General features: G+C 36.4%; 1 protein-coding gene across 1 annotated transcript in view; it reads left to right on the top strand.

Annotated features, from left to right (window-relative positions):
- The first annotated feature begins 6 nt into the window (after positions 1–6).
- ANKRD17 (ankyrin repeat domain 17) overlaps positions 7–23,015 on the top strand; it is a 163,354-nt gene continuing 140,345 nt past the window's right edge. The window contains exon 1 of the mRNA XM_040481444.1: positions 7–258. Coding sequence (XP_040337378.1) covers positions 22–258 — 237 coding nt within the window. The 5' untranslated portion in view covers positions 7–21. The remainder of the gene's footprint in view (positions 259–23,015) is intronic.

The following is a 23,015-nucleotide window of genomic DNA, read 5'->3' on the forward strand; positions in this document are numbered from 1 at the left end:
TCGGCCTCTTCTCCTCGTGGGATGGTGCGAGTCTGCGACCTACTCCTGAAGAAGAAGCCGCCGCAGCAGCAGCACCACAAGGCCAAGCGTAACCGGACTTGCCGACCCCCCAGCAGCAGCGAAAGCAGCAGCGACAGCGACAACAGCGGCGGCGGTGGAGGCGGCGGCGGCGGCGGCGGTGGAGGCGGCGGCGGCACCAGCAGCAACAACAGCGAGGAAGAAGAGGACGACGACGACGAGGAAGAAGAGGTTTCTGAGGCAAGGGCCTGCTTTCAAAGGAAGGAGGGAGGATGGGGCAGTAAAGGGTAGGGGCCGAAGGTGGGAGGGGACTTGCGGTGGGACAGATTCCTGTGGGTCGATCTATCTCAGCGGCCAGGCTTTCCACTGCCCTCTTTCTTTCCCCGGCCTAAATCGTGAGGTGTGGGGATGTGGGGGAGGGTAGCTGACACGTGGGGGTGGGAGGACCACAGAGCCCACGGAGTTGGTGAACAGCAGGTTATCCCGGGATGGTTCACATGGTTAAGGATGGAGGGAATTGGTTAGATTCCCTGTTTGCACACCCGGCGGGGTCTGCCTGGGGTCAGCAGGGCCCTGTTATTCCTGGGGCGGGGGCGGGACCAAAGCGGGAGGGGTAAGATAATAGGTAGCTGAGTCTCTTGGGGAATGACTGGGAGGTTGGTAGATTTCTCCCACTTGCGAGGTGGAAGAGAGAGCAGTTTGGAGGGGAGGTAAGGTTGTAAGGGACTCAGAGCTAAGTATTTGTGTATGTGAGAGACACGTGAGAAGCTGTACTTTTCCATACTGTTCTGCTGCAGGTTTTTGTTTTTTTTTTCCGTAACTATTGTGGCTGCTGAAATAGCTTTTAGTTCTTTGCTCTCTCAAGGATTTTGGATGAACCGATCTTATATCCCTATATATTTATATGTAACTGAGTGGCTGAAAATATATTTGACTCTTACATATACATCTTCAGATGCTTCCTTAGTGAGGAGGAATTCAGCCAGGCTCTCTCGTTTTCCAGATATTCTGGGGCAGCTCAAGAGTGCTTTGAAGCCAGTCTTGGTTGTGGTGAGTTGGAATAGGAAGGCCTCTTGGTTTGTCCTAGTGATCTGGTTTCATAACTGTTTTATAATTTTTCCTGGGTCCACAGACAGGCGGCGTTGCAGGACCTTATTCTTCAAAGGCCATATAACCCAAAAGCTCAGTAAAACATAGCATACTGACAACAAACGAAGGGTTAGCCTTACTAGTTATCAACTCTTTTGTAACTCTCTTGTCCACTCCCTGAAATGGAAGCTAGAAAATCTTGATTCGGAGAAAGAAGTTGTAACTTAAGGCAGCAGGAGGAAAACCGCTTTAAAGACTGATTTTAAATCCAGTTGTACGAGAACAACTGAATTATCTAGAAGTAGCACTTGCCATTTATTCTCTTCCACAAACAGAACTTATCTTGGTGCAAAGCTTGTTTTTTGAAAATTGCATTATTGGATCTTGAGTTCTGTTCAAATAGAGAAATACCTTTTAAAGAGTTTGAGACTTCTCTGTTGGAAGACCAGATTCTCTTTTACCTCAGACTGGATGAAGTTATATAGGTAGAGATGTAATAGTTAAAGTATGTGTGCCAAAAAGATGAACACTCCCTGCTATTCTGTATCCTGTTGAATTCTAAGCATAGATTTGTATTGATAGATTTTGTATTGATTTTAGTTGGAACCTCTCAATATATAGTGTGTTGCTCGGGCTGCATTTGAAACAATGGAGAAAAGGGTGTGACAGGATTCTTATTTTCAATAAAATCTATTATGGTATTTAGAATCATTTCCTTGTACAGTTCTTTACAGAGATGAGAAACATTTTAGAGATAATCTAGTTCAGCCCTTTTATTTTAAAAATGAGGAAAACAAGGCTTAGAAGAAACTGATTGTGGTGGAGTGTAGCAAAAGTAGAAAATCAAAGTTTTCTAATGGTTCCGAACAGTACACTTTATATGGCAGTTTATTTCCTTGCATCCCCCTCCTGAATCTTTCAAAAAACAGGCAATGAATTGCAAGGTAACACAAACATGCAGCTGTGGTCAGAATGCCAGTATTTTATTAAGATTTTAAATACTCCCACAGAATATCAAGCTCTGGTTTAGAACTCAATATCAAGTTGAGTGTAGTGCTTAGGGGAATATTCTGCTGTAAACTTCACATACCTAGGTAGTTTTGTTCATTGGAATTTGGCCTAATAAGCAAAACTTTTAGTAAGTTTATAGGTGTGTTAGTTTTGTGAAGCAGGTTTATTTTCTTCAGAAAATGGAAATGATATATTTTGATTTTCATCAACTAGGGAGTTTCTTTGTTTTTAATATGCTTTATTTTGTTCTGTCCACAGTGGTGTAAACAACGGGTTTGTCATTTGTTATGAAGATGAGTCAGGAGAAATAAGTGTAAGAAAGTGCAGCCATTAAAAAAACATCCGTATAGGTACATGATGAGGGATGAGCAGACAGAAAGGAGTACAGTATGTCTTTGCACCTGCCTCCATCCTTGACCAAAATAAAGAAATAAATAAACCTCATAGTCACTGTACACTATAAGCTAATTGGGTGAGTTGTGCAATGTTTTTCATTTCATTATCATTTTATTGACATGTCAGCAGAAGTTTAACTTTCTAGAGCTAGGAAATCTTGTGGCTAATACTCTTTGTATTTAAGTCCATTTTCTAATTCATTCTGTTACTGGCTACACAAAATAAAACGTGGATGACATGATCCCTGAGGTTATCCTTCTAATAAGAATTATCAAAAGGTTAAAAAGAAATATGGAAGGTTATAGTTTTTGTATATAGTTTTGGTTTCAGGTACTTAACCTGAAAAAGTGGATGATAATTTAACAAAAAATATGTATATTTACTATGAAGAAATGTTAGCTGGATATTCTCCATATCTGCTGAAAGAGAAAAGTTCGAAGGAAAGGAGATTCAATTTAAAGAGTAAGGAGCTTTACTTGAATGTTGAAGAAGATCTAATTTTTAAAAAAAATTTTTAATGTTTATTCATTTTTTGAGCGAGACACACACACACACACACACACACACACACACACACACACACACGTGTGAGTGGGGGAGGGGCAGGGAGTGGGGGAGACAAAGAATCCGAAGCAGGCTCCAGGCTCTGAGCTGTCAGCACAGAACCTGATGCAGGGCTCAAACTCATGAACCATGAGATCATGACCTGAGCTGAAGTTGATCGCTTAACCAACTGAGCCTCCCAGGTGTCCCACAAGAATCTAATCCTTATCAAATGTTACAGTAGGTTATTGAGAATTGTATTTTTTCTTCAGTGTTTCAGCATAGGATAATCATGTTTTAGATAATTTATGTAACTTCATCTATACCTGAAAACAAAGGATAAGACCAAGAGCTCTCCTCTGCCCTCTCCTTCCCCCCTCATTTGACTCAAAATCTTAGATCAAAAATTGAAAAATGCATAGTATCCTTGGTTTTCAGTGGATGACTGACTAATACAGAAAATACACAGAAGTGTATTTCCTAGCATGAAAGGCTTGATGCACTTCTTTTCAAATTAGTGGACTAAATTAAATTTCTTACTCGAATATTACGGGAAAACAATGTTGAAATTTCAAGAGTTGATACTTTGGAGATGTCAGAAATAACATTGCATTCTATTGAATGCATTTTTAAATGTAATTGAATGGTTTGCTAATGCAGAATTCAAAGAGGGAAAAAACTTGTTAAAGGTAGGATTCATGTTCAAAAGTAATTTTTATTAAAGAGGTGTAAAATGTAAGTACAGTAGGAGTGGATTAGAATTCCAACTCTTTTTGGTAGATAACTTGGTGCTTTAAACTTAAGAGACAAACCTAGTGAAGAAATTTTAGACAAGGGGAACCAGTGAATAAATTAGTACTGACTTACTTTTGAAAGGATTTGTAAGGCTAGGGAGAATTTGTAGATATGGAAGAAGTAGGGTTGAGAATGAGAGAAAGAAAAATTATTTCAGTATATTATGTTCCTTCAAGTTCGCTTCCAGATCTTTTGTTGTTGTTTTTTAATGGAAAAATGCCACCCCAGTTCCTTTGTTGTAACGGTAGAATCCCAGTTGAGTCCAGAGAAGCTTACTTGTTACCCAGTTTCACCTCTTAATTGATGAAGCAGTATTTGTAAACTAGATGTTAAGATCTTTGAAGAAATAGTTATGTCATAATTATCTTGTTTCATAGTCTGCCTAAGCACTTAGGAAAGTTCCAGAATTCATTTAGGAAACCAAGAGGAGTTTCTTCCTCTCATCTTGGATCCAGGGCTGACAAATCACCGAAGTTTGGATTTCAATATCTTTCAGTTGCTAATTTACTTCTCTTACTGATGGTGCTGTTCCCTAGGTGTTAGGCTGAAAGACATTTAAAGCCAATTTACTTTGTTGAATGTCTGATAACTACCTTAAGCCTCCTACATATATTTACATTTTAAAAACATAGTAAGAAACTATTACTTATTCAGAGCCTACTGTGTGTCAAGTCTAACATAATGGTTAAGAGCACGGACTAGAGCTTAGAGTCAACTATGATCCATCATTCAATAGGTTTGTGATCTTGGGCAAGTTACCTTAAACTCTCTGCGCCTCAGTTTCTTACTGTGTAAGTGGTGATAATGTAGATCCTATTTTATACCATTGTTATGAGAATTAAATGAGATAATACAGGTATCTTGTATTCTCATTTTATTTTCACCCTGTCTGTGGAGTAGATGTCCTCATATTTCTTTAATTATTCATTAAATGCTTAGAGTTCCTGCTTGTGCTGGGCATTTTGCTATACTGGGTAAGTAATGTTGAGCAAAACTGTTTTAATGCACATTGATTTTAAAATGCACCAGTGATTAATGAGAGTAAGAGTAAATGGTTAAATGTATATGCTGAAATCAAGTGGGTGAGTTTCAGAAGTATACACATGTTGGGAGGGGATATTCATAATAACTTTAGAGGCAAAAGATACAGGCTAGAAGGGTTTTAGGTAGCTTCATCAGGGTCACACAGCTAATTAGCAGAGCAGGACTTAACCTGTCTGTTTGATTCAAAGCCTACTCATTCATTCATTCATTCATTCATTCATTCACATATTCTGTTATGCTGTTTGATGTTAAGAGCAGCATCTTGAAATTTGGCATTTCAGATAGTGTGAAAACAAATTCAGGTAGTGTAGGGGAAGATCATTTTAGGCAGTAGGGCAACTAACTACTGAAGACACGTTGACTATTCCAAGCTTTTCTTTCCTTTTCTTGTTCTTATTTTCTTGTTTCCTTCTCTTTTTCTTATTCAACTCATTAAAAAAGAAGAAATATAGAAAACTGCAGATAAGTATATCCATATTCCCACCATCTAGAATTAACTATTAACAAAATGAAACTTTATAGTGAAAACTACCCTCTCTAGAGGCAATCTGTTGCTTCTTCCTCCCTCTCAAGATTTTTACTTTTCAAGGTTGTTTCCAAAAGCTAAAAAAATATTTTAAATAGAAGTTGTCAACTTGGGATCTGGATAGGCTGTGAATACCTGAAATTAAACCCAAGATTTTGTTGAAGGTGCTTGTGTTTTATTCTTTCTCCCCTACCTTCATAGTGTGTGTGTAAAACTGTTATTAGATACTCAGAGAGGTCTGTGACTGCCTTCTCCCTCCCTCCCACCTTCTTAGTTTGAAACATTCTCACTGCAGTGGTAGTGGGAACTCGGCAGGCATTTATGTGCCTGCTTATAACCAAGGTAACGTGGTAATGCAGGTGACCTATTTGTGTTGTGAAGTCCAAGACTTATTTGTTCTTTCTGGTAAACTAGCCCTATGCTTACTCTTATCTTAAATCCTCATATTTTGCCTTTTAATTGTTTAATTGATGAAGTGGTTTTCATCTAGTCTGCTATGGACTGTCAGATTTGAAGATGGAAATGCTGCGTTACACATCTTTATATCTCCTGCTGCATTGTACCATGTGTGTTATGTAAGTCTTAGTGTCTTACCCCTGCTAGGCTTTCATGAAGTCAGATCTCTGAAGTAAAAATCACTAAATAAGTAATAAATGAATAAATATTTCTTCTTTAGGCATTTACTCTGGAAATATTTGGGATCATCAGAGCAGTACATTTTGATTTCCCAAAATTTGCTAGACTGTTTGCTAGATTGCTTCCACTAGCATCTAGTTATACTATCCAGTTGACTAGGAAATCAATTTTTAGGCAGTGTATTTGTATTTATGACAGTTGTTTATTCTACATTCTTAGCACGGTGATTTAGTGGGTTAGGAAATGTACATATAATGAATTTTCATGTAATTTTTTCCATACTTGACCATAGATGAAAAAAATTTCACTTCACAGTAGTATGTGGGGTAGTACCTGCTGATACTACTTGTGTTTTTATTAGAACCATTAGAGGGCACCAACATCCATGGTAATCTATGCCAAATCTGACTAACTTCCTTTAATTTTCACCTTTTGAAAAAAAAAAAAATTAGGTTATTGCAGGTGAAGGGTGGATATGAATACAGATCTAGTCCCTGGAACCTTACCTGTCTGATAGTTATGCTTATCCACTTGCCACCCAGAAGCAAAATACCCTTCCTTTCTTAGGATTTTTAATTTCTTAATATATATATTTTTGTCTTTAAAAACTTTTCTTATCCAGTCAAGAGGGGAAGTGGAATTGTGGAATGACATAGGTATTATTTTATCATGATTTATAATTTAGGTTTTAATTATTGAAAAGGGACATGTTGGATTTTATTTTTCCCCAAAATGCTTTGAAACTCAAAATTAATATAGATCTAATTATCGAAAGCACAGTGTAAGTTGCCTTCTGTTATAAAACCCTATAAACATTACCTTGATCTTTAAAAAGTTGACCTAAAGGGTGCCTGAGCTGCTCAGTTGATTGAACGTCCAACTCTTGATTTCGGCTCAGGTCATGATCCCAGGGTCGGATCGAGCCCCTTGTCTGGCTCTGCACTGAGTGTGGAGCCTGCTTGGGGTTCTCTTTCTTCTCTCTCTGCCCCTCCCCTGTGTGTGTGTGTGTGGGCTCGCGTGCTCTCTCTCTCTTTCCCCCTCTCCCCCAAATTAAAAAAAAAAAAAGTTAAGCTTACTTCTGGGTAAGACTAGACATAAAAGAGGGTCAGTTACAAAAATATGTAAAGATCACAGTACTTTGAGAATTCCTTTTGGAGCCAATATTATTTAATATGTTTATAAACAATTTTGATAATATGATGAAATCCCTTTCAAGGTGTATAGATAGATCATAGTGAATTGTGTGTAATGGACAATAAGATTGTTGATAATAGGTTAAAATGTTAAATACGCTTTTATGAGTCAAGGTAAAAAAATGTGCTCTTTTTTGGTAAATGATCTGAAACAAAGCATGCTTTTTCAGTAAAATTCAGCATAGTGTTGAACAAGATGAGTTAAGGTATTGGAGAATTATAACTTATTTTAAGTAATTCTGTGATACATCTGCACAAAACAGATTATGTGTATTTTTGCTGGCTGTACCATGAAAATGTTGACTAAAAGTAGGAAAGTTCTAGAGTGGAATAGTTTAAAAATGATTGGAGGGTTAGGGATGGAATCCATGATAAAGGAGGACCGTAGATTATACTTAATTATATACTTAACTGCTTGTTACTTAATATTCAGATTAATCAGTACTAAAACTTGAGTTATGGAGAAAAATGTGAGGTGCATTAGATACTATTATTTCAATTTTGAAAATAAGTCATCTCCTCAATTCTTATTTCTTGAGCTTATTTGCAAGTACACACTAGACATGACAAATTTACAAAACTAGTATACCCGTGTCTCTCCAGCAGGGCATAGTCCCCTCCTGAGGTACCACTGGGTCTTATTTAATCTTTCGTTTTTGTTTTTTTTTCCTGTTCCCCTTGTCCTCCCCCAAAAGAAAGGAACAGAAAAGAAAATAAAAGGCAAGAAATAACCCCCTAAAATTAATTTGTGGTCTGGGTTTTCCCTCTTGAATTGTCTGTTTTTTGTTTTTTTTTTTTTTAATGTTTATTTATGAGAGAGAGAGAAAGAGAAAACAAGTGGGGGAGGAGCAGACAGAGGGGGATAGAGGATCTGAGGCGGGCTCTGTGCTGACAGTAGAGACCCTGATGTGGGGCTTGAACTCAGGAACTGTGAGATCATAACCTGAGCCGAAGTTGGACACACAACCAACTGAGCCACCTAGGTGCCCCTTGAATTGTCTTTTAATTAAAGAACCTTTGAGAAATATCTGAGAGAGATCTGTAGGAAAATTAGTTTTATCAGTTTTGAATTTAGAATAAGCATTAATGTATAGTTCTGTTTTCCTTTCCCTCTTTCCTGTCACTCTAAATTTGAAACCTGATAGGAAAAGGAAGCTTCTTGTTTGTGTTATACCAGTTGTATTTCCAATTCAGTCTTTGACCTCAGAGTCTCTTAAGTTCTCTGTGCAATGTTTCCCACTTACTTTTTTTTTTATTTGAAGTTAATAACAAAAATACAAAACCTCTATTATAGTTTTTAGTAGTTCAAGATGCAGTATAGGAGTTAATTCTTTTACTTGACACACATTTATTATCTCCTATATGTGGCTGATTTCAGTATATAATAATCTCAACCATTTCCCTCTCAGTGAATGTTAAAAAGTTAACTATATTTAAAATAATACCTGTATATGTTGAACAAATTGATTTTATTCATGTTGTAGGTTAGTAAAACTTAACTTTACGTACATGAAAATTTAGCACAGTGATGGAATTTTTTACAGATTTTTAGGAAATATCACTATTATTATACTCTTAGAAATAAGTTTATTTAAGAGCCATTATTGGGACCTAGCAAAATCAGAGATTATGAGGAATTTGAAGAAACTGAGACATTATTCCTACTTTCATAATATTTAAATCATGTTGAGATAAAATTAATAATAATTTAGAACTGTGAAGATGATTTTAATCCTGTATAATTATTTGGGAATCTGTTAGTCTTCAGTGCAACTGTTTGCCTTTAGAATTTATCTCATTATAGGGATTGTTTTATTTCTGTTTTGAATACAAGTTGGTTAGACTTGGGTGCCCAGGGTGGCTCAGTCAGTTAAGCGTCCAACTTCAGCTCAGGTTATAATCTTATGGTTCATGAGTTCAAGCCCCACATCAGCTTTCTGCTGTCAGCACACAGCCCATTTCAGATTCTCTGTCCTCCCTGCCCCCCACTCACTCTTTCTCTCTCTCAAAAACAAACATAAAAAAAAAGTTGGGTAGACTTTACATCTTTTATGAGTGCCTCTTGGAATACTCACTAATTTTTGGTGTTAGGTTCTGATTCTTTTTTTTTTTTTTTTAAGATGAGGTCTGTATGTGCTATTTTTCTAGAATGTCCTTGACAATTAAATTACACCAAAGACTTACCCATCCTAATTTACCCTGAAGATTTTGTAGTAAGAAGAGGTTCTAAAGATATACTTGTGGTTAATGCAGGTATAAATATATTAAAATATGAGAAATTGAATTATAGAACAGTGTAGAATACAATGTTAAATATCTTCTAAATTAGATTTTAAATATGGTGTTAAATATGGTGTTTAAACATTATTAATTAATTAAATGTATGCACATGTGTAGAAGCATGTACATATTTGAAGAAAATTTGACAAAATCAAAAAGATCCAAAAAAGAATACAAAAATCACCTATAATTCTACTTTCCAGAATTAATAATTATTTAAAATTTTTTCTTTTTTGGGGCGCCTGGGTGGCGCAGTCGGTTAAGCGTCCGACTTCAGCCAGGTCACGATCTCGCGGTCCGGGAGTTCGAGCCCCCCGTCGGGCTCTGGGCTGATGGCTCAGAGCCTGGAGCCTGTTTCCGATTCTGTGTCTCCCTCTCTCTCTGCCCCTCCCCCGTTCATGCTCTGTCTCTCTCTGTCCCAAAAATAAATAAATGTTGAAAAAAAAAATTTTTTTTTCTTTTTTTCCCCTTGGTGTATGTTAATCAAATTACCTGTCACACAGAGTAAAACTGTCACTTAGAAATCTTGTCTGCTAAAAGTTTCATTGATGACCATACTTAAAATATGTCAGTTGAAGAGATAAATCTTCAGATAATGGTTGCGTACTTATTTAACTATAAAAACTAATGAGTGCATTCCTACTTTTAAAAAGTCTTCTAATACATGAGGGTTTCTATCTCATTTTTTCTTAGAGTAAATGCTGCTAACAGCTTGGTGCATATCAAATGTTCTAGTTTCTTGGTGAGAGTGGATGAATGAGTGTGGGGTGGAGAAAGGGGTATGTGTGTCTAACAGTACATTAGGATTTGTCTCATTGTTCTCATTGACTTATGAATGTTCCATAGTATGAATGTTTATGATTTATTTCCTCCTTTATATTGGTAGACATTTTCATTGTTTTCAGTACGTTGTTATTACATGTATAATGCTGAAGTGACCATTCTTTTACGGTTATTTTTAAATAGAAAAATATTAGTTTAGGATGGATTCCTGGAAAGAATTACTAGGCCAAAGGTTTTGCACATGTTAAATTTAATAAATACTCCCAAGTTTTACTTCCATCAACAGGGTAGTAAGAATATTACCGGAGGGGTGCCCAGGTGGCTCAATTGGTTAAGTGTCTGGCTTTGGCTCAAGTCATGATCTTGCCGTTCACAAGTTTGAGCCCCACATTGGGCTCTGTGCTGACAGCTCAGAGCCTGGAGCCTGCTTTAGATTTTGTGTCTTCCTCTCTTTCTGTCCCTCCCCCGCTTATTCTCTCTCTCTCTCTCTCTGTCTCTCTCTCTGAAAAATAAATAAACATTAAAAAAATTACTGGAAATGAGCAATCTTAGTTTTTAAAATCTTTTAAACAAAAAATAATGTTTTTGTTTTTATTTTCCTGATTACTGTTGACATCAGTTAAATTTTTATGTATATTTTTCATTTGTATTTCTTTTGAAAATTTGCGGTTTTATCCTTATTATTCTATTAGAATTGTCTTTTTCTAAGTGATTTGTTGGTGCTATTTATATTTATGCATATTAATCTTTCACAGTATTTGTTCTCTGCTCATAGTATTTTCACAATACTATGTGAAACATCGAAACATTTTTATTTTTGTGTAGTAAAATGAATTATTCTATTGTGACTTTTGGAGACCTTCTTTATCCCAATATTTTAAGAAAAAATTCTTAGAAATTTTAATACTTCTGTGCTTTGTTTTCAAAGATACATGGATATCTCTTTGGATATAATACTTCGTTGTAGGGTCCATTTCTTATTTACTCGTTTCAGTATCATTTGACTTTGTTGACCGATTTTTGTGTCTTAAAAAATGCTACCCTCTTTGCTTATGTTATACCATCCTCTTCTGTTTCTTTATTACTAGCTGCTTTTTGGTTGGTCTTCTTGCTTCCTCCTACTCCCCTCATTGTAAATCCTTTGATTGTTTAGTACCTTATTGCTCAATCCTGAGCCCTTTTCAGTCTTGTACGTAATCTCATTTCTTAGGTGATTTTATCTAGTCTTGTGTGTTTACATATGCATAAGTTAGGGACTATCAAGTGTGTCTTTCCAATTCAAACTTTTCTTCTTGAGTAGTGGTTTGAACCTTTTTGGTCACCCAACATTTGTGCAAACCTTTCTTTTAACACATACTTTCCTTTCTCAAGGGAATCGATCCTAGGTCCCATCCAGTTACTATATATAGCTCAGCCCTATATAATGCTTTTATTCTTAATTCAGCCAGTAATCTAAATAAATAATGTATATCTCCTTTTGCCCAGCCCATTGTACAGTAGTTGATAGGAATAGGATGATTATTAAGGATAATCATAATGATGCTTCTTTGGAGAGGGAAAGAATAGAAGTAGATAGCAGTTGTTGGTGCATGTTAATAGTGAAATCCTTCTGGACAGAAGACTCTGCCTTGGCAACTATGTCAATTCCTTGGTTAAACTCTGTTTTGCTCTGTGGGAGGAATGCACTTTGACTATTGCATGTGTCCTTGGCTTTGTTCTTAGGTGATTCTTCCTTGTTTGTTATCTTTCTTTGCTACATCTGAAGTAGAAGGCATTCAAGAGTATGACATCTCTAGGAATTACGCAACTTTTATAGCTCCCTGCCAGTTGGTATAGATTTAGGAGCTGCAGGGTTATGTAAGGTTCAGTCATAGGTTTTTATAGGCCACTAATATAGTTTGGTGGTAAAACTCTTCCAAAAACTTAATAGATTTCTATTCTTCCCTTTTTTTAATTATTTTTTTTATGTTTATTAATTTTTTAAGAGAGACAGAGACAGAAACAGAGTGTTAGCGGGGGAGGGGCAGAGGGAGGGGGAGACACAGAATCTGAAGCAGGCTCCAGGCTCTGAGCAGTCAGCACAGAGCCCTGTGCTGGACTCAAACCCACGAACCATGAGATCATGACCTGAGAGGAAGTCAGATGCTTAACCAACTCAGCCACATAGGCACCCCTGTTCCATTCTCTTTAAGTCAGTACCATATGACATTATCTTCAGCAAAAGATCTCTTTTAGTCCTAATTTTTTGAAATCTACTCATCTTCTCACTGGTCTCTCTCTGTTCTAGACCTGTTCCTTTTTCTGTTACTGGGCTACCTTGAGGGCATCTGAAATAATAGGCTTGAATGGTGTATCTGTCAAAAGTTTTACCAGAGAAGCAGAACAAATAGGAGATTTGTATATGATAGAAAGAGAGATAGACATATATTAAAAGACTTACTACAGGGAATTGGATTACAGAATTCTGGGAGCTGGCCGAGTCTGAAGTTTGTAAGGTAGGCATTTAGGAAGGGAAGATCTCAAGTAGGCTAGAACCCAAGGTCATATGCTGACACGGCTCTCCCAAAGCAGTTAGGAAATGAAGATCCAGGGAGGGGGTAGCAATTGTAGACTCAGCTGCTATTCACCGTCTCATTTGCCAGGAAGAACCCAATCTCCTTTAAGATCTTACCTATTAGGTCATGCTCAGTAAGGATGATCCCCTTAGCTTAAAGTCACCTGATTAGGGACTTTAATTACATCTACAAATCCCTCCACAGTAGCACCAGGATTAGTTTAGCCTAACCAAGTTGACACATCAAGAAACCATCACATATGGGAAAGCAACACTCTTCACCTGTTCTTTGCTACTATGTGGCAAAGAACCTTTGAGGTCACAAAGTTCTCTCCTTTTATTTGGAGCACAAAAGTAGTTGCCTTTGCTGATCTCAGAGGCCTGGATTTACTGGACTAGAGCTTCACTCAGTGGCACTGTTTTTATGTTTATCTCTGCTCACAACTCCCTTATTCATGGTTGAGCTGATCTTCTTGCCTGTTTAAACAACCAACACCCCACCAATATTCTGAGTTTTTCTAACTGCTTTTCTTGAAGCTATACACACTTGGTAGTTATGTAATGTGCCCTCCCCATTATTACAGACAAGAGTTTTACTAAATGGTTTGTCACTTTGTCACTGTGTAACAGAGGTTGTTAGTTTTCCAGCCTGACACATTTCCTTGCTATCCTCTAGCCTTATCAGAGTTTTTAAGAATTTGTTATGGCAGCACTTTACTTCTAATTTAGTGTATTGATTAAAATATAAGATAGGTTATTGGAACAAAGAGACTCCAAAACACTTGTGGTTCAAGCAGGATAGATTATGTGATAATACTCTAGGGAAGTCCTTCAGGTTGTGCATAGGTCTAAGTGTCTCCTGTTTTGTTACACCATCCCTTAACCTGTGCTGTCCAATATGGTAGCTGCTACCAGTATGGCTACTCAGTGCTTGAAATATGGCTAGTACAACAGTGGCTGGATTTTTAGATTTGTTTTGTTTTAGTTTTAATTAGTTTAAATAGTCAACATGTGGCTAGTGGCTACCATGTTGGAGAGTGCAGATACAGAACATTTCCATCATTATAGAAAGTTTTATTGGGCAGCTCTGCCTTAGGGTGTTGACTTCATCTACAAAGTCTAATCTGGCTCACCAGCATCACATCCATGTTCCAGCCTGTTATGGGCTGAATGGTGTCCCTCCCAAATTCATGTTGAAACGTTAACACCCATTGTTGTTGAGAATGCAAACTGGTACAGCTGTTGTTACCAGTATGGAGGTTCCTGAAAAAATTAAAAATACAACTACCCTGCAGTCCACTAATTGCATTCCTGGGTGCTTACCCCCCAAATACAAAAACACTAATCAAAAGGAACGTATGCCTCTGTATGTTTATTGAAGCATTATTTACAATAGACAAACTGTGGAAGCAACCCAGGTGTCCAATACATGAGTGGATAAAGAAGATATATGTGTGTGTGAGATAGAATATTATTCAGCCATAAAAAGTGAATGAAATTCTGCTGTTTGCAACAACATGGATAGAACTAGAGAGTATAATGCTAAGTGAAAATAAAGAAAGACAAATACCATATGATCTCACTCATATATGGAATTTAAACAACCAAACAGACAAGCAATAGAAAAGAAGGGAGAGACAAATGAAGAAACAGACTCTGAAATATAGAGAACAAACTGATGGTTACCAGAGGGGAGGTGGATGGGAGAATGGGTGTAATAGGAAATGGGGATTAAAGAGTACAGTTAACATGATGAAAAAAAAATAACATAAAATGATTTTTAAAAAAAGGAAGCCTTAACCCCTAGTAACTCAGAATGTGACTGTATATAGAAGGTAATGCCTTATAAAAGGGAATTAAGGTTAAATCAGGTCATATGGGTAGGCCCTAATCCAATCTGACAGGTGTTCTTATAAGAAGAGGGAATTTGGATACGAAGAGACACCAGAAATGTGTGCACACAGAAAAAAGGTCATGTGAGGACACAGTGAAAAGGTAGTTTATTGACAAGCCAAAGAGAGAGACCTCCAAAGAAACCAAACCTGCTGATACCTCAATCTTGGACTTCTAGCCTAAAGAACTGGGAGAAAAAATTTTGTTGTTTAAGCCATCCAGTCTGTGGTATTTTGTTAAGACAGCCCTGGAAAACTAATGCATAACACATGAGGAATAAGAAACAGGCAAACACAAATAGCTTTCTTTTAATGAATTGGCCAAGAAATTGCAAAATTACTTTCTGGCCAGAACTTAGTTGTATGTCCATTCCTAGGACCTAGGTCTTGTATATGGCCATCATACCCAGATATAATCTGTGGAGAAGTGTTTTACTAAAAGAAGAAGAGTGTGGATATTGGAGGATAATTAAATGTCTTATACCAATATAATTCTAGGATTACATATCCTTGTGTCTCACAGTACAACAAAAAAAGTCATTCCTGGCTCCTGAAATAATCTTGTTGGCCCAGCTTGGGTCATGTGTCCCTTCCTGAACCAGCCATTGATAAGGAAAAAGATGCTTTGTTCAGGCCTAGGTCATGTCTTTCTGTACTTTCTAGGAGATAGACTAGAAGAGGTCATTTTCTCCTGAGTCTCATGGAATGGCTTCCCAAAAAAGTGTTCCTGTTGCCAAAATAGTGAGGTGGCAGAGTGGGAAGAGAAAGAATACTGGACATAAGACTTCCAAGCTATACCTGGAAACGTCCCTCCTCTCTCCATCTTTGCTGCCATCATATTAGTCCAGGGTGCTATCTTACTGGGACTTCATAGTAGCTTCCTAATTTGATCTAGCACTCTTCCTTGCCTCCTCACACTACATTTCATTCTTCATGCAACAGCTAGGCTAATCTTTCTGAAATGTAAATCCTCATTTAACTTCTCATTGCCCTTAGATTAGAGTAAAATCCAAACTCCTGCCTTGGCTTATAAGACTTCATATGGCTGATTCTTCTTACTGTTCTAGCCTCATTTTATATCCTTTTCAATTCATTCCCTATTGTCTTTTTTTTTTTTTTTTTTAATCTTTGAGCGAGAGGGCTGGCACAAATGGGAGAGGGGTGGGGAGGGGGAGAGAGAGAGAAAGAGAATCTCAAGCAGGCTACACGCTGAGCCCCAACAGGGGGCTCCATCCCACGACCCTGGGATCATGATCTGAGCCGAAATCAAGAGTCAGCCACCAAGCCTGAGCCACCCAGGTGCCCCATAGTTCATTCACTATCTTCTAGTCCTACTAGCCCGTTCTTAGAGCATGGAGACTTTCTCACTTAGGGTCTTTTTACTCTTTTTCTAGGATATTCTCCCCCTGGTTCTTTGTCTCTTCTCTTTTAGGTTTTAGCTTAGCTGTTCAGGGTTGTTGGAAGAAACTTTTCCTCCCTACATCTCTCCTTTTCTCCACCCTCCCTTTCAGTTTTCTGCCTGTCACTGTTACTGGGGTGGGAAATAGGAGGCTCTCTTGGCCTTTTGCCAGGCTTTATTAGTATTAAATACTTGAGTGGACTCCTGTTTCTTACCACTTAGAAAGGGATTTGTGGGTGGTGAGAGTAGGAAAATTTGAGTGTTTAACATTCCCAGATTAATAGCTGTTTTTGTTTTTGTTTTTATAAGGGGGGAGGTACACGTGGTGGATGGGTAGGGGGGAGAGAGAGAGAGACAGAGAGAGAATCTCAAACAGACTCCACACTTAGCGTGGAGCCCAACATGGGGCTTGATCTCATGATCCTGATAATGACCTGAAATCAAGAGTCAGATGCTTAACTAACTGAGCCATCCAGGCACTCCAGTAATTGCTTTTTTTTTTTTTTTTTTTTTTTTTTTATTCTTGTGTCCACATCAATTTTGGTTATTTGGTTGGACCTTTTGAAATTGTTATTTTATTCATTGAAAGTCATCAAATATCTGTGATTTTGTATGGCTCACCCTAGTATGCTATAATGCTTTGATTTTGTAGAAGGCAGTTGTCATTGATTTGTCAGGAGTTCTAGATAGTGTGCATTTAACTTGTTAGATGACTTTTGTAAACTGCCATAAAATATGCCCATTGAGATTTTAATTGGAATTACATTGAAGTATGAATTAATTTGAGGAGAAATAGATGTATAATACTGAGCATTTCCATCCAGAAACATGGTGTGCTTCTATTTTCTTCAGGCCGTCTTTAATAAAATTTTATTGTGTTCATACAGGTTTTGCACATTTTGGGGGGGGATGGATTTATTCCAGATTATTTTATAGTTCTTATTACCATTATGAATGGTATTCTTTCTTCCATTACACTTTGTAATTAGTTATTGTTGGAGGATAGGAACCTATTGATTTTCATATGTATATGGCCACTTAATTGAATTCTTCTATTAAGTCAGTTTATTCTATTCAGTTTTCTGACTAAATTGTTATATTGAATTTAATAAATGATTGTCTTCTTTCTCTTCTTTTTCAGTACTTATACGTCTTGTTTTTTCTTCTTCTTGCATCAGTTTTGAACATTCCCAAAATGTTGAATAAAAGTGGTAATAGAGGCAGTCGTTATCTAGGGAGTGCTAATGGGAGCGATGTTGTGTCACTATTAAGTATAATGCAAATGTTCTTTGTTAATTTAGTATACTAAGCTAAAGTAACTCTTTCTCCTAGCTCACAAAGTTTTATCGGAAATGTATACTAAATTTTATCAAATGCATTTTTGGCATCTGTTGAAATGAGTATTTCTTTTCCCTCCCTTCCAGTCTATTCATATAATGAGTTCCAATACTAAATTTCCTAATAGTAAACTATTTGGAATATTTAGTGTTATGTATTTTTTTTTTTTTAACACACTGTTGGATTTGATGTCATTAACATTTCAATTTGTATTTTATGAGATTATCCATTTCATATTAGATTTTCAAATTTCTTGGGAGAAACTATATATTCCTTTCTTCAGTCTTGTAAAAACAGATTTGTGCTTGATAGAAGCAATTTTATGTATCCTTTTTCTTTTTAATCTTAGTTGTTGTGGTTTTTTTCCAATGCTTTTTTAAATGTTTATTTTGAGAGAGAGTGTGTGTAAGTTGGGGAGGGGCAGAAAGAGAGGGAGAGTTAGAATCCCAAGCAGGCTCCACGCTCAGTACAAGAGCCTGACGCAGGGCTTGATCTCATGACCACGAGATCACGACCTGAATCAAGAGTCAGACCCTTAACTGACTGAGCCACCCAAGTGTCCCTAGATGTTGTGTTTTTAACACTTAAATGTCAGAAAGGAGTTTGATAAAGTGCTTCATTTGATCTCTTTATAGCTTGTTAATTTTTAGAAGTGGCTTAAATAATGCATACCTCTTACTGTTTTCATAATTGTGAAAAATTTAATTGTGGTAAACAACATAACAAAATTTTACCATTTTAACCATTTAAGTGTACAGTTCAGTAGTGCTAAGTATATTCACATTGTCGTGCAACAGATCTCTAGAAGTTTCTCAACTTGCGAAACTGAAACTGTACCCACTAAACAACTCCTCATTCCCCTCTTGCCCCATCTGGTAACTACTATTCTACTTTCTGTTTCTATGAAATTGACTACTTTAGATGCCTCTTATAAATGGAATCACATAGTATTATTTTTTGTGACTGACTTAAATTTCACATAGCATGATGTCCTTAAGATTTTTCCATATTAGAGCATATGACAGATTTCCTTCCTTTTTAATAAAGACTGAATAAGCCATTGTGTGTATATGCCACATTTTGTTTTTCCATTCATCCATTGATGAACATTATAGTTGTTTCCACCTTTTGCCTATTGTACCTTTTGTTTTTTACAGTTAATTCATGTATTTTAAATTTAAGTTGGCTTATGGAGGGAGATAAGAACTTACTCTTACATTTTTAAATGGTTAATCAGTTGAATTAGCTATTTCAGACTATCCTTCCCACTATTTGAGGTACTACCTTTATTTCATGTATTTGGATAATAGAATAACAGACTGGATTATATCTGCTCAGTCTATACATTTTTATGCACTGCATTTGTATAACCTGAACGCCCACGTACTAAAATTAGTTGTTTGTACTAAATAGTTTCCTGTGTTGACACGTAGCTAACATATGTATGGTTTTATGGTTAACAAAATAATTTTTCATGTTTTTCATTTAATGTAGTCTGTGGTCTTTTGAAACAAAATTTTTTGTTTTCTCCTGACCTCTAAGCCTCTTAAGCAGGCTTGGCTTCTTTCTTTCCTTTCTTCCCTCCCTCCCTTACAAATTTCTACTTAAGAAGCACATGTGCTTTTATGAAGAAGACAAGAGCAGTGCCAGCATCTATGTAGTATTCTTATTGATTTGTGATGTCATTAGTCTTAACTAGGCTGTCTTTGTTTATAATATTTTCTTTAAGTTTATTTATTTTTGAGAGAGACAGAGACAATGTGAGCAGAGGAGGGGCAAAGAGAGAGAGGGAGAAAAAGAATTCCAAGAGATGCAGGGCTCAAACCCACAAAACTGTGAGATCATGACCTGAGCCAAACCAAGAGACTTGTAACCAGCTGAGCCCCCCGGGTGCCCCACTGGGCTGTCTATGAACTTGAGTATCTCCATACATAGGGCAGGACCTACAGATTCCATGATGTATTTTAGTTATTTTGTACTATCATTCCAGTGTTCTTTAGTTTTGTTCCAATGTTTTTGAAGTATATTTCAATAAACTAGGAATAATTTATAACTTACACAGTTAGTAATTAAGCAATAGCAGAATAGAGGAGCTACTTACAAGACTCAAAGTGGATAAAATTTTAAATTCCATTGGCGAGATGACACGTGTTTTGAATTAAACCTGTGATAAAGTATGCAGCCATGACTCTAAACTGTGACTGGTCTTTTCAGTCTTTCTAATTTTTTTATGTTGGAGGAATCTTAAGGGAGATTGCATTGTGTTTTTTTCTATTTTTGTTAAGGCATATAGTAAAAGTAACCTGTAAAAATTTAAATAGTAGAGGAAGATAAGGTATAATATTTGAAAATCTCCCTTCTTTTAGAACACAAGGTGTAAATTTTAAGTGAACTCAATTTCATGCTTTTTTTCTGTACATTTGCACACATATATCTACATGTGTATTTATGTAAACAAATTTTTGTATAAATGTCATCATAAAAGTATTTTGAAAATTTTTTTTAACTTAATGGTTCATTGTAGTCTTCCCATATAAATATACATATCATTTATCTTATTTCCCTTAATGGTTGGGGAGTATTTTCTTGTTAGGGATCATGACTTCCCTGGTTTTATACAGTGTTTGTAGCCAGTGTTTTGGTTGTGCCCAGTATTCTGCTATTAACAAATAGTACTGCAGTGGATCCTTTTTGATATATTTATCTTTGTGTGTATGTTTCTGTAATTTGCTAGGACATATTCCACTGGTGAAAGTGCTAGACCAAATGTGCACGGGTCTGTTTTTATAATTGCCATTTTATTATGTGTGTCAACACCATATTTTTTAAACTAGTGGTTTAGTATGTTTTGTGATATGGTAGGTCGAATGTTAGCTTTCAAGCCCTATTAATACCTGTTCTCTCTGGGTGTTGTGCTTTGTTGACTGCTTTATCCATGAACAGCCAGATAAAATATCCCCTCTTCCCTGAAGTTGTTCATAACACTTAGCCCACTGAGTAATTATAATCTCAATAACTAATATTTTAATAACTAATATTTTAATGAGTGCTTACTATATACCAGGCAGTTTGAATTGCTTTATGTCTCATTTAATCCTCACAGCAACTCTGAGGTAGATAATATTTGCATATACATTTTATAGTTGAAAAAACCAAGACAAAGAATAACTTGCTCAAGGTCACAGCAAATGATGGAAGTGGAATATAAACCGGGGCAGTCTCACCTAAAAGTCTTTCTTAACTCCTATAAGCCACTTCCTTTTTTACTATTCTTCTATGGCCTCCTCAGTAGTTAACTCTCTAGAAATATGTTTTGTATAAATTTTTAGAGATCACACGCTGATTTCATCTTTCGTCTAGGTCCTCTTTATAGATCTGTGTGAATGACACCTTATTCTAATTATGTAAGTAGTAATAGTCCTGGTATATTTGAGTTGATTAGAACACCAGGCTATAAAAGATTGTTCCCACCTCTCTCTTCCACTCCCAGAAGACTTTGTCAGAGTGTAGCCAGTTAATATTGCTCTGTTCTGTTATGTCTTATTTACCTAACTCCATTTTGGGAAAAATCACATGAGTGATTTTGGGATCGATTTTCATAGATTGTGAGTGAATAGTATACTATTCTTAACCTTTTCTGGAACATCATATCAAAATACATACCTTGTAGATGATGTCTTTTATAGTAAGTTCTCAGAATGTAAAGTGAGACCAAGGCTGTTTTAAACTCTGCTATACCTCTTAATTCATGTTGTCAAGTAAGTATGATATGCGAACTGAACCTCTCAGAGACTCACATAAAAAGGGACATAGTAATACTTCTTTTGGTGGGGGTCAGATGAGCTAATGTATGTGAAAACATTTGTAAACTATTAAGGGTCTCCATAAATGTTAGTTGTTAAAAGTGAAGGATTAGGAAGGATGAAGACCTTTGTGAAAATAGTTACTGACCAGTAAGATGTTTGGCTATTTAAAAAGAAATACAATTTAAAATCTATAATTTAGAAAAATCTCACTCTTTCATTTAAGTTCCTAATTCTGTTTATTTTATTGAGTTCATAGATTGCCAGTAAAACTCTTCAGGGGTAATTGTGCATGTGGGTTAATTTATTTTAGATGGAGCCAGTGTTAGCATAAGGAATGAGATTCTGTAATGAAGATTCTACAAATGATAGTTGCATGGGTTAGATGCCCTTTTAGGATTATATTCTGGATTTATTAGGTCTTTAGCATTTAAATAGAATATGTCCTTAAATTGTCCCAGAATTGAAAAAATTTGTAGTACTTTATCTTACTGTTGTTAATAAAGAGGGAGTGATAAGAGTAATGCAAGATTCAACATCCTTTTCTTACTCTTGTATCTCCTTTTCTGGGAGTGGTGAAGCAAACCATATTTCTGTGACTTCTGCTGTAGGTTTAGCAGATGATTCTATGATTCTAGATAAAATGGCAAAGTATCAAAGCAAAGATTTGACCACACTGTTTTCTAAACTTGGAACGTTAAAACACATCTTTAACTTGCTTTGTGGATTGTTTTTACATTTGTACATTTTCTTAATTTCTTTTCTTATTCTGCCCCCATGTAGCCATTACCTCACAGTCCAACGCCTCTCCCTCATTTGACCAGTTTTCTGCTCCAACCCAAAGTTGGAGTTGAGTTCCAGATCCAAACTGGAATGTTTTAAGTTGTGGATGTGCCTTAGTATTTGGGAGGTCTTTTCATATGTGGAAGTTTCTTATTTTACCCTTATCAGCAGATCCTCTTGTCTTTTATACCAAAATATAAAAAAAACACGGGCTTGGCATTTCGACTTTTTGTCCTCCATGCATGAGCAGCTTCATTGTGTATCCCATGGAGCCCAGAATAGCAGCTTTGCTTGGCTCGAGAACCCATTCATTGGCTTAGGTAGCCTTGAATGTTAAGTTTCATACATCTTAATTAAATAGTAAGGTCTTTCTGACTTCACTACCAGAAGCAGAAGTTTTCCTGAATATCTTAATCAAAGGACAATTAGTAATAAGGGTCAGATTCTAATTTCATTACACTCCAGGCATGTGAGTACTTGACAGTTTCTGTTCCTAACATAAAATTACATTCCATTATGAAATAACCCATTCATTGCCTTCGTATTTTTTTATGAATATTTCACCTGGAAGAAAGCATTTATGGAAAGAGTTTGAAATTAAGTTGGGAAACTTGTTTTTGAACCCTGCCTTAATACTATGTGACTTTGGGAAAGTTACTGCTTAACCTCAATTTTTTTCATTCATATTAGGGCTAATGATTTTTTTTTTTTTTCCTAACAGTTTTTCTAAAGAATGGACATTGTATATCTAGCACACTGTCTTACATGTTGGGAGGTGTTAGATACTTTTCTTGATTTAATTAAAGAGTGAAGTTGTCATTGTTCTTTTTTAGTCAGGAGCAGTTTGCTTTACCTTTTTTAGGTCATGAATTTTAGTTATTAGATTCTGATGAAAACTGTGGACCTATTCCCCAAAACGTACTTAAACACAT

This window comes from Herpailurus yagouaroundi, unplaced genomic scaffold, assembly GCF_014898765.1.
Source record: "Herpailurus yagouaroundi ecotype Mexico unplaced genomic scaffold, PumYag 28, whole genome shotgun sequence".
Taxonomy (NCBI): domain Eukaryota; kingdom Metazoa; phylum Chordata; class Mammalia; order Carnivora; family Felidae; genus Herpailurus; species Herpailurus yagouaroundi.